The sequence below is a fragment of the Neofelis nebulosa genome, chromosome 5 (assembly GCF_028018385.1).
Source record: "Neofelis nebulosa isolate mNeoNeb1 chromosome 5, mNeoNeb1.pri, whole genome shotgun sequence".
Lineage (NCBI taxonomy): Eukaryota > Metazoa > Chordata > Mammalia > Carnivora > Felidae > Neofelis > Neofelis nebulosa.
Genome location: NC_080786.1, coordinates 147,748,632 through 147,761,188, shown reverse-complemented (window position 1 = coordinate 147,761,188; position 12,557 = coordinate 147,748,632). Strand labels below are relative to the sequence as shown.

Here is a 12,557-nt window from a genome sequence, read left to right as displayed (position 1 = left end):
AAAGGGACAACTTCACACGGGGTGGTGCTGTTTGCTCGGCTGCAAGAGACCCACGAATGCAGGGAAGATTCTGAGGCCCATTGCGAGCTGTTATTTTGTGAAACTATTAATCAGGGGAAAACGCTGGGTGTGTGTGTGGGGGGGGGGGGGGTGTGGGTGTTATAACAACACTCAGGATGAGTTCTGCCCTCTTGACAAATCTTCAAGTGTATAATACGGTACTAATTACAGGCAGGATGATGTACAGATCTCCAGAACTCACTTGCCTGACTGGAACTCTGCACACCGAACAGCGACTCCCTGTGCCCACCCCCCCCCCCCCCCAGCCCCTGGCAACCACCGTTCTATTCTAGCTTCTATGAGGTGGAGTATTCTAGATGCCTCAAGTAAGTGGAATCATGCAACATCTGTATGGAGGGTCTAGTAGGGAACATAACATGTAGTTCGTACCATGTCTGTGTACTTTAAATACCTCGTGACAGATGAAGGCCAACAAGGGACTACAGCTCCTTCTAGAAGCCCTGCTGTTTCTCTACACACTTGGACCTTATCTGATACCTATTCCTTCTAGATGTGACACAGTAAGCTTCTGTTTCCAGTACCTTGACCCCAAGTTTCCTACGAAGAAACCTCCAGAAGCAAATATCTTTCAATAGTCTTCCATCAGCTTGCTTCTGCCCCTAAGCACGTCCCCCTAGTGTCCTTGGAGGGCTCGGCCCCCTTGCGGAGCCTCGGAGGTGGGGGTGGGTGGTCGGGCTGTGCGTGAAATCGACCTCTCACGAGAACCAGTCCGCTCTTCTTCCTCGGGCCTTTCAAAACACTAGTAACATCCAGTGAGCTCTTGGTGCGCCAAGTTCTGTCTGCACAGCCCCGGGTGCTTTTTCTCTAGACTCCTCCCAAGTGCGCACATCTGCCCCACAGCCTGCGCTCTCGATCCCTGTCTTCACTGCCCCTCTACCCTCTTCCAGGCCTCTTGGGGGCTTCCTCCAAAAGGCACAGGTCTGATGTGCTGCTACAGGCCACCCTTGGCCACGCTGGGCCAGACCACCTTTGTCTCCAACCTCATGCCATTAAAAAAAAAAAAAAAAAAAAAAAAAAAAAAAAAAAGGTTTTAAATTGTGGTAAAATACATGTCACATAGGATTTACATCTTAGCTATTTTTTTTATGTATACAGCTCACTGGTATAAAATACATTCACCCTGTTGTACAACCCTCACCACTTGTTTTTACTTTGCGAAACGAAAACTCTGCACCTATTAAACTCTAACTCCCCACTTTCCCCTCCCCACCCAGACCCTGGCCACCACCACTCTACTTTCAGTCTCCCTGAACCGGAGTCCTCTAAGTACCTCATGTTAAGTGGAATCAAACAGTGTTGGTCTCTTTTGTGACCGGTCTATTTCACCTGGCGTACCATCGTCAGGGTTCACCCACGTTGCGGCATGCGGCAGAATCGCCTCCCTGTTTACGGCTGCATAATATTCCATTGGATGGACGTACCACATTTCGTTTATCTGCTCCTCCACCGACGGGAGCTTAGGTTGCCTCCCCCGTTCGGCTGTGGTGAATCATGCCGGGAACGTGGGCGTGCAAATAACCCTGCGCCACTTTTAATTCAAACCTCCGTGCCCGTGGCTTTGTCCGCCGCTGACCTCTTAAGTGTTACCAGGGGGCCGCGGAGTGCCGACATGTCACCCACTGGATGTGTGCGCACGTACCTCTTCTATTTGTAACGGGATGCTCGGTGGAGAGTGAAACCAGTATTTCACCAGGCCTCTGTATTTCAGGACCAGGAAGAAACAGGCCCCCGCCAGCATCGACAGGAACAGAAAGAGTCCCACAGCAATCACGATGATTTGCTGGAGTTTTGTGGCGGCTAAAAAGATGACGCGGAAGTAAACAAGAGGCCCGTCCCACCCGTGGTACAAACGTCGGTAATTTCTCACCTGCCAACCGCTTAGAGACAGGTCGTTTCCTGGTAGAATCGGGCCGACGCTGCCCCTCCCCCGCCCAGCCTCACATGCTTAGATGACTAGCTAGGAAAGGCAATCCTAAAATAAAGCAGCGTTAGCCTTCTGGTGCTGTTATTACGGTAGATCTCAGCATGAACCTGTGTTGCCTACACTTTCGGGTTCGCGTCTTGCCCCTTCTCTCCAGGTCTCCCCACCCCTACCACCCTTGACCCTTGGCCTAACAAGCCACCCCCGGTTTCACTCCTTGGGGAGTATTCTTTGCCCAGGTCAGAAAGGACCTAAGAAGGTATGTTACCATCCATCGCTGTTTTGTAGCAAGATACGTTGCTTAAGTGTCCGGGTCTAGAGATGTTTCCTTTTTCACAAACCAGTTGCGCTTTGACTTGTAAACAGTATTCTCTTAAGGGTTTCAAGTCATTCAACACGATGGAGGTGCTCCTGAAAGGGCCTTTAACCTATGTCAAAAACACCAAGAAGCACGAATGTAAATGACCCAAACAGATGCAGCGGGAGCACTTCTAGCTTTTCCAATGTTCCCCCAAATTCACAGCGAACACAATAACCAAAGAATAAAGAGATCCTGTTTTGTTTTGTTAATTTTTTTTAAGGTTTATTTTGAGAGAGAGGATGCGCAGGGGAGGGGCAGAGAGAGAGAGAGAGAGAGAGAGAATCCCAAGCAGGCTCCGCACGGTCAGTGCACAGCCCAGTGCAGGGCTTGAACTCATGAACCTTGAGATCATGACCTGAGCCAAAACTACGAGTCTGATGCTTAACTGACGGAGCCACCCAGGCGCCCCAAGAGATTCTGTTTTTAAAGAGTCACTGGCTTGCAGGCGACAAACTTTATATGTGAAAACCGGTGAGCTGTGTGAAGGAAGATGCTGGGGGCTTCAGAGCTGTGTTTCTGGCTCTCAGGCCTCGGAGGGGGCCCACTATAACAACGCAGGGTCGGCCACTGGAATTTAGCAAATCCGAATTTCTGGGATGAAATTTTCTCCTTTAAAACTGCTTAAATGGGGGGCACCTGGGTGGTTCCATCAGGTGAGCTTCTGATCGACTTCGGCTCGGGTCATGATTTCAGGGTCATAGGATCGAGCTCCAAGTTGGGCTCTGCACGGGGTATACAGCCTGCTTTCTCCCTCTCTCTCTGCCCCCCACGTTTCTCTCTTTCTCTCTAAAATAGAATAGAATAGAATAGAATAGAATAGAATAGAAAAAATAGAATAAAATAAAATAGAATAAAATAAAATAAAATTGCTTAAATGCCCAGTGTGTTTACTCATGTAATCAGGAACCGGCAGGATCCCAGATTCTTGAGGATTCTGTCTCCTCCCCACATCCCTACTACTGCCTTCCTCGGGCCTCGCTAACTCCCCACCTGGGTCCCTCTAGTCAGTGGCTTCTCACTCTCCTCCTGGACAAAGTTGACATTGTTCCACAGGGAAACAAGGAAAAGATATATAATGGCAATATAGGATTTCTTTAAAAAAAAATTTTTTTTAAATATTTATTTATTTTTGAGAGACAGAGTGTGAGCAGGGGAGGGGCAGAGAGAGAGACACACACAGAATCTGAAGAAGGCTCCAAGCTCTGAGCTGTCAGCACAGAGCTAGATGCGGGGCTTGAACTCACGAGCTGAGTGATCATGACCTGAGCTGAAGTCAGACGCTCAACTGACTGAGCCACCCAGGCTCCCCAAGGACTTCTTATAAGGGACTGCTTTCCTACTTTCAGATATAGTAGAAAACACTATAGCCATTTGAAATGGTGGTATCACACACGTTCAGTGCCGTGTAGATGAGGCCTGCTGTAGTACTGACTGAAGAAGGCAATTATTCAATAGTATATAGAAAATCTTATTTTGAAAAATATAAAGTCACCACATTACTTATGAACTGTAGGATCATAGATGATTTCTTTTTTTCTTCTGTTTAATGGTAACAGACTGCCAGGGCAGAGGAGAAAAATTTTCACTCATGATGTGACATAAAGCAATTTTAAGGACGAACTTCTTTTTGGGATTATTTCAGCTGCCAGTTGGCATTTCTAAAATTTAGAATCACAGATGACACAGACCGAGACTGCTGTGCTTGGGAGGTCTGCTTGCAAGGGTAACTAACTATCTCTGGCATCTGGGAACTTGGAATCTGGGAGTGTCCCCGCCATTCGCTAACATTAGCAGCTTATCGTACCTACAATGTTTTTTATGCTGAACACCTGCTCTCCTTCTAGGAGTCTGTAATTTTGATACGTGCTAGGGAGAAGAGGCCTATATAGCCAATAAAAGCCCTGGGCACTGAGCCTCTGATAAGATTCTCTACTAGACTGCATTACACATGTTGCCATAGCTTGTCATTGGAGTAATTGTGTCCTGGGTGGGTCTTTAGGGAGGGGAATTCTTGGAAGCTTGTGTCTGGAATCCTCTGGTACATGGACTTTGGCCCATGTACCTCTCTCTTTTGCTGATTTTGCTTTGTGTCCTGTTGTAATATGCCATAGCCATGAATACAACTATATGCCAAGTCCCATGGGTCCTTCAAGCAAATCTAGGTGCTGGTCAGCATTATTTGAACCCTAGAATCTTTTGTTCACAGAAGGTCAAAGTATAGCTGCTCCAGTTGATAAGGGAACAGGGAAATCCCTTCTGGAATCTTCCAGGCCTTCTCTATTCCAGTTGATCAGACTTTGACCTCTGATTTGGGGAAATGATTATTTCCTCTTCTCCCACATGATAAGAGCCTACTCGTCAGTGGGTTTTGCCTTCCTCCATGTTTCTAGACTCCCCATAAAGAAATGAGGAGAAAGCAATAATTTGTAAACTATGTCAGATAGTAACTGCAGAGCATGGGCCCTGGGGCCAGAACGTCTCTGCACTGATGTGCTAGCTATCAGCTGCTGACCTGGAGCGAGTTACTTAACCACTTGGTTGCCTTCTCTGTGACACAGCTTGGTACGAAGATTAAATGAGATGATATAGCTAAAATGTCTGGCCCAGTGCCCAACACAAAGAAAGCCCTTGATAAACACAAGCTTTTATCATAAAACATTATAACTGAGGCGCCCGGGTGGCTCAGTCGGCTGAGCGTCCGGCCTCGGCTCAGGTCATGATCTCACGGTTTGTGGGTTCGAGCCCCATGTCGAGCTCTGTGCTGACAGCTCTGAGCCTGGAGCCTGCTTCGGATTCTGCGTCTCCTTCTCTCTCTGTCCCTCCCTCATTCGTGCGTGCTCTCTCTCTCTCTCTCTCTCACTCTCTCAAAATTACATGTTAAAAATAAATAAGTAAAACGCTATAATTGTTTCACAATATGTAAGTCATTATGCTGCTTAAACTTACACAGTTATGGGTGTCATTTATACCCCAATAAAACTGGAAAACAAAGCAAAGTGATAATGCTGAATTTAGGAAACCATGAAGTCTACCCAGATAATAAAACCTCATGATATGCAGCTTGGATAGCCAGGCACTGCCGACGAGCTAAGGCCATCGTGTTTCTTCGTACCATGGAGGGCTGACCAGGCTGTGCTGGTCTGACCCACCTTTGTCAGGTGCACTGCCTGCCACGGCCCCTCCTCACACGGCCTGCATTTCTGACAGACCCTGGCAACTTGCAGGTCTCCAGACCCCAAGCCTTCTCACACCCTCCATCGTTCTCCCTAGAACTCTCCCTCTCCTCCCAGAAGACTTTTCACCTGGTCACATATGTTGTCTTTGCAAATCATTCAAACCGGAGGACTTTATATGACCTTGCAGACTGTAGTGAATTCCTTGTCGGAGAAACAGGCCCTCTAGAACCTTCTCTGAGCTTTACGGTGCCACAAAGCACCGTGAGCGCCCCAGACAACAGGAACAGCATGCTGTCAGGAAGAGAGGGGCCCTTCAGATCCACCTGGTAGAAGGGAAGCCTCGCACAGGTGGCAGAAGCCACGCGTCTAGAGGAGAAGGATTAAAGCTGGTTCAGGGCTCAGACTCGAAGGCAACGCTGGGACGCTCTGCCCCCTTGTCCATTTATTATTATTATTTTTTATTACAGAGAGGGAGAGTGCGTGCATGAACGGGGGCGGGGGGCACAGTGAAAGAGAGAGAATTTCAAGCAGGCTCCACGCTCCAATGCAGGTCTCGAGCCCACGGCCCCGGGATCATGACCTGAGCCGAAATCAAGAGACGCTCAAACGACTGAGCCACCCAGGCGCCCCCCTCCCCATCCATTCTAAAGTCTACTTTCTTTCGCTGTATCAGGAAGTCCAAAGGAAAGAAAATTAAAAACAAGGTATAAAAATGCTCTTGCCTGTTGGATTCCTGCCTTTTCCCAGTAATGGACATAATACAAAAAAGTGGCCGAGAAGGCACGGACGTCAAAGGGAGAGGAGAGCCTGATGATAAGGGAGCCTTCTCCTGGCGTCACCCAAATGTTTTCGGGAGGCCCGACGGTAACTGAAATAGAATGACAAACAAAGGCAAAAAAATATACGTAAACATATACACATACATGCATATATATGTATGTTTTATAAATCACACAATATATGATTTTAGGGGCGCCTGGGTGGCTCAGTCAGTTGAGCGTCCGACTTTGGCTTAGGTCATGATCTCACGGTTGACATGTTTGAGTCCCGAGTCTGGCTCTGTGCTGGCAGCTCGGAGCCTGGAGCCTGCTTCGGGTTCTGTGTTTCCCTCTCTCTCTCTGCCCCTCCCCTGCTTGTGCTCTGTGTCTCTCTCGTCTCAAAAATAAAGAAACATTAAAAAAAATTAAAAATACATAATTGTATATGTATATATAGTGTGTAAACACACACATATGTGTATTTATAAATGCAATGAGATCGCATCCAGGCACATAAGACTACCAGAGACTGCTCCGGGCTTTACTTGGATGGCTACGGGGTAGGAAGCCCAGCAGGGCCACAGGGTAGCACCGGGGGCTTCCTGTCTTCAGTGGAGGGAGGGGTCCTTTGCAGCCATCTACCTGGAGGCCCAGAGCCGGTGTCTTTGGTCCCCCCAAGGACACAGCTTCCGTGCAAAGAGAGACCCGCGACAGGCAAGTACAAGAACCTCCTGGGTTAAGCCCCAAGAGCCAGTATCTCTTACAGTAGCTCTGCAGGGAGAGTTTCCAGAGTCCCCACAAGGGACGCACGCAGTTACAAACATCGCTGCACTCGGCCCCAGACATGGCTTCCTAAGAGGTATTGGGGACGGTCCCCAGGGAGATGCAGTTTATCCGTCAGGGCTCATGTTGACATAGGTGATGCCAAGGAACACGGCCGACATGCCACCTATCTCCATTTTCCAGAGAAGCCGCTGGAAGGTTACCCAAAGGTCAGATTTTCACGCAGAGGAGGAAGGGGTTTTGTTAGTCCTTATCTACTACCTATCTACTTCGTATATGTACTTAATACACATTTTTACAGTTTCTTTACAAATGAACGAGAGTGCCATTTCCAAACCTTTGAATGCAGGTCCCTTCGCTTACTGTAACACTATGTTCAAATATAGTTAACAGGGAGGGGCGCCTGGGTGGCTCAGTGGGTTGACCGTCCAGCTTCGGCTCAGGACATGATCTCGCGGTTTGTGAGTTCGAGCCCCGTGTGGGGCTCTGTGCCGACAGCTCAGAGCCCGGAGCCTCTTCTGATTCCGTGTCTCCCTCTGTCTCTGCCCCTTCCCTGCTCACACTGTCTCTCTCAAAAATAAATAAATGTTAAAAAACATTTAAAAGATATACAGTAACAGGGAACCAGTGTAGCAGAGAACTAGTACCATAGTAAGTCTACTTGTTACAGCTTTGCTTTTGGTTCCCAGAACAGTGGAGGACTATGACTCACCAAGTGCTATGCACTAAAAGTTACGTTTCTCAAGTAGGCACTTAAAGCATGTAATTAATCAGAGAAACTCGGATCAAAGTAGAAGCTGGGCTGCATGAATTCTTTTTTTTTTAGGTTTTTTTTTTTTTTTTAATGTTTATTCATTTTTGAGAGACAGAGAGAGACAGAGCACGAGTCGGGGAGGAGCAGAGAGAGAGGGAGACACAGAATCCGAAGCAGGCTCCAGGCTCCGAGCGGTCAGCACAGAGCCTGACGTGGGGCTCGAACTCATGGACTGTGAGATCATGACCTGAGCTGAAGTCGGACGCTTAACCGATGGAGCCACCCAGGCGCCCCAAGGCCGCATGAGTTCTTAAGAGGCCTGTTTCCACACACACCGTTTATACCTGCAGACGATCGTATCACTGTGTGCAGTACTGTGCTCATCACAGTGGGGGAGGATTTCTCTTATGCTTCTATGCTCTTCCCTGGGCTCTCCCAGGTTGGTGAGGCTTAGGCATCTGGTTTAGCTGCCCTTCTCTGTGCAAAAGTAACTGGTTCCTGCAGGGTTTGCACCCAGGCCCTCTGACCTCAGAGAGTGGAGATCAAGGTCCACAGACGCTCACAGACGCTGGCATTTACTCTGTCAAGCTTCCCTTTCGCAGCCAAGCGGCTGGAGCACGAGAGACACTGACCTGCAGGCCCCTGGCCGCCTGCTGCACGCCTCTCACCTCCGTGGGGCGTATTCTCTAGACTCTTCTGTGACTCACACATGGGAAGTGGGCCTGGAAGCAAGGGCGCCAGTCGCGACCAGTCACGTAATCCGCTGGAAGGTCAGCGCTGAGAGACGTACCCTTCTGAGAGTCCTGGGTCTGGAATCTGGCACCAACCTGAGACACCTGTCTCTTGAGGGGGACACAATCTGCCTTGTCTCGGCACATGGAAGGAAGTCTGTTATCCGTGGGTAACTGTGGATACAATTTCCATGCACTAAGTTCTGACTGTAAACCAGGCCACGTGGACTTCACATGTGTCCCCACAGATCCATGTGGCCAAGCACAGAAGGCGGTTCCCAGAGGGGGAAACGGAAGCCTGGGGGTGACTGTCCTCGCCCAGAGTCGCAGCGAGTAAGCGGTAGAGCCACCATCTGAACCTAGGTCTGCGTGATGCTACAGCCTGCCCCCTGCAGCCAGCTCCTCTTCCCCCGCCAAACGCTTGGGAAAGCATCTTCCTGTTGGTTCTCTATCCCCAGAGCATGAGTGCTGGACACAGCGATGGGGCCCCTAGGACCCAACTGCCTTGGTCTTTATAAGCGACGGGCAGAGGATGACAACCCAGCTGGTAATCACCTGGGGGCACTGCTCCCCAGCTCAGTCTCGAAGGACCGAAGGACCGAGAGCAGAGATGGATCAAAGACTTTCAGGATGGGGCTTGCTTCTAGTCCCATTCCTCTCCTGGGTGTGCCCAGTAACCACCACTTTCCCTCCCTCCCTCCCTCCCTCCCTCCCTCCCTTCCTCCCTCCCTCCCTTTCCTTCCTTTTCCCCTTTCCTGTCCTTTCTTTTCCTTTCCTCTCCTCTCCTTTCTTTTTTTCCTTTCCTTTCCTTTCCTTTCCTTTCCTTTCCTTTCCTTTCCTTTCTTCTCTCCTCTCCTTTCTTTTCCCCTTTCCTTTCCTCTTTCTTTCCCCCTTTCCCTTCCTTTCCTCTCCTCTCCTCTCCTCTCTTTCCCTTTCCTTTCCTCTCCTTTCCTCTCCTCTCTTTCCTTTTCCCCTTTCCTTTCCTCTCCTTGCCTTTCTTTTTCCCTTTCCTTTCTTCTCCTCTCCTCTCTTCTCTTTCCCTTTCCTTTGCTTTCCTTTCCTTTCCTGTCCTTTCCTCTCCTCTCCTTTCTTTTCCCCTTTCCTTTCCTTTCCTTCCTTTCTCCTTTTAAATTAATTCCCACTTAGGTGACATTTCACAGCTCAAATGTGTGCTGGTTCTCTACTCGAGGACAAATAACTTGTCCACAGTAGACGATCAGCTGCCAGGGATCACACTGTCTTCTTTTTCCGTCCCTGCATCATCTAGCACAAACGGTTGACTTTTTTTTCTTAGCTTCCTATCTCAGAACATTTCAAACATGTAGAAAGTAAGGCGAAGCTCACAACAAAAACTCATGTACTCATTACCCAGCTTTGATCAACCGTCAAGTCACGGCCAATTTTGTTGCCCGCGTGCCCATCCACCTTGCCCTTAGCCTCCTACTCTCTGGGTTGTTGTGAACGAATCTCAAACATCACATCATTTCATGTGTAAATACTCCAGTATGTGTCTTTAAAAGAAAAGACACCGCCCCCACCTTTAAAAACATAAAATACCATTATAATACCTAAGATAAATTAACAATAATTGCTTATGCAGATCATCAAATAGCTAGACGGTGACATTTCCTCACTGGTCTTATACGTGTTTAGTTTGTTTGAATCAGGATTCCACACTTTATGTCTGCATAAACCATAAACACCGAAGAAACACGGGGCACAGCTGACCATGTGAAAAATGAATCACGGAAGGAGCCAATGTACCAATTACTCTCTGTCATTTCTTATGCCCCCTTCCAATTTCTGGAAGCACGTTTGTTCAATCATTCAACCAAGCTTTCCTGAATATCCACTATGTGCCAGGCACTGTTCAAGGCTGAATTAAAGTCTTCTTTGAACATAAAGGAAGTTGTGCCAGAGGAGTTAAGAGTGATCAGTGAAGCCAACTATCCAGCCCAGAGGTCAGCAAGCTTTTTCAGTAAAGTGCCAGCGTAAATTTAGGCTTTGCAGGCCAGATAATCTCCGTTGCAACTATTCAACTCTACTGCTGTAGCTTGAAGGCATCCGCAGGCCATACGTTATTAAAAGATGGTGAAACTGTTCCAATAAAATTTACAACCACAAGCTGGTGGGCTGGACGTGGCCTACGGGCTGTAGTTTGCCAGCCCCTGGTTTGGTAAATCACACTCCTCTAGCATCGGCCTCCACGGTCAGTACTTGGACTTGACCATCATGAATCCACCTGTTTGCTGGCTATGTGGGGTGAGAAGCAAGACTGAGGTGCACGGGGCCAAAACTGTTCAGTGAGGACGAAAGTGAAGAAAGCCTGGAAGTGATAAAGGACGTTTCACAGCCAAGTTCTCTTACCATTCCTACAGTACCGGAAAGAAGGCACTGTCAGCCATGGAGAAACCAGCTCGTCTACCTTCGCTCGAACACGTAAAAAGGTGTCGAATTCCGGTCGCAGAAAGACTGAGTTGCCTTTTGGGGTGAAGTCACACTCTGTTGTGGTGATGTTCATACAGTTTACCTCCACCTTGTCACTGAGGTCATACCACGTACTGCTACTACGGCTGCAAAGGAAAAGAGGATTTCACTTCACAGAATTCGCTCTTCTACGACAGTCTCGCCAGAGCTGACTTTTAAAAAGGAGCTTTACTGAGATACAATTCCCATAGCATATAATTCACCCATTCAAAGTGTACAACTCAGGGGCGCCTGGCTGGTTCAGTCGGTTGAGCTTCCGACTGCAGCTCAGGTCATGATCTCGCGGTTCGTGGGTTCGAGCCCCGCGTCGGGCTCTGGGCTGACAGCTCAGAGCCTGGAGCCTGCTTCAGATTCTGTGTCTCCCTCTCTCTCTGCCCCTCCCCTGCTCATGCTCTGTTTCTCGCTCTCAAAAATAAAATGAAATAAAATAAAATAAAATAAAATAAAATACACTAAAAAAAAAAAAAACCCAAAGTGTACAACTCAATGGCTTTTAGTAGATTCACAGGGCTGTGCAGCCAGCACCACCATCAAGTTTAGAACATTTTTATTATCCTCGAAGGAAACCCCGTGCTTACTAGCACTCACTCCCAACTCTGCCCTAATCCCCCAAGCTCTAGGCAACCATTAATCATCTACTTTCAGTTTCGATGGGTTTGCCTACTCTGGACATTTCATATAAATGGGATCATAAGCTGCATGGTCTTTTCTGATCGGCTCCTCAAACACAGCATATTTTCAGGCGTGATGCACGTTATAGCATGTATCAGGACTTCATCCTTTCTCTTTTTTGAAATAATTTTTAAAAACTATTTATTTCTTTATTTTGAGAGACAGACAGAGAGAGAGAAGGGCAGAGAGAGAAAATCCTAAGCAGGGTCCACACCATCAGCACAGAGCCCTGACCCAGGGCTCAAACTCACGAACGGTAAGATGATGACCTGAGCCATAATCAAGGGTCTGACGCTTAACCGACTGAGCTACCCAGGCGCCCCGGTACTTGATCCCTTCTTGCGGCTGAATAATCATCATATGGATACAGCATTTTGTTTATCCCTTCATCTGTTTATGGATATGTTGGTTGTTCCCACTTTTTGGCTGTTGTGAATAATGCTAAGAAATATTCACTTGCAAGTTTCCATGTGAATGTAACTTTTCAATTCTCTGGGGTAAATACCTAGGAGTGGAATTGGTGGGTCATATGGCAACTCAATTGTTAACTACCTTTCAAACCAGCCGCACCATTTTACATTCCCCCCTGCAACGTACAAGGGCTCCAACTTCTCCATATCCTCACCAATACTTGTTATGCCTTTTTTATTATGGCCATCCTAGTAGGTGTGCTGTGGTATATCTCTGTGGTTTTAATTTGCATTTCCCTGATGAATAATGATGTTGGGCATCTTTTTATGTATTTATTGGCCATTTGTACATCTTCTTTGGAGAACTGTCGACTCAGATCCTTCCTCTATATTTTAATTGGGTTGCCTTTTAATTGTTGAGTT

General features: G+C 47.8%; 1 protein-coding gene and 1 long non-coding RNA gene across 2 annotated transcripts in view; one reads left to right on the top strand and one right to left on the bottom strand.

The window, feature by feature from the left end:
• IFNGR2 (interferon gamma receptor 2) overlaps window positions 1-12,557 on the bottom strand; it is a 28,704-nt gene that overhangs the window by 1,715 nt on the left and 14,432 nt on the right. Inside the window, exons 3-6 of the mRNA XM_058732499.1 lie at window positions 10,933-11,138; window positions 6,262-6,407; window positions 2,271-2,430; window positions 1,721-1,878 (exon numbers count right to left, since the gene is read on the bottom strand). Of these exons, the coding sequence (XP_058588482.1) occupies window positions 1,721-1,878; window positions 2,271-2,430; window positions 6,262-6,407; window positions 10,933-11,138 (670 nt within the window). The remainder of the gene's footprint in view (window positions 1-1,720; window positions 1,879-2,270; window positions 2,431-6,261; window positions 6,408-10,932; window positions 11,139-12,557) is intronic.
• Window positions 150-2,078, top strand: LOC131513079 (uncharacterized). Its single transcript, XR_009262451.1, has 2 exons — window positions 150-581; window positions 1,790-2,078. It is a non-coding gene; the product is annotated as an uncharacterized LOC131513079 (long non-coding RNA).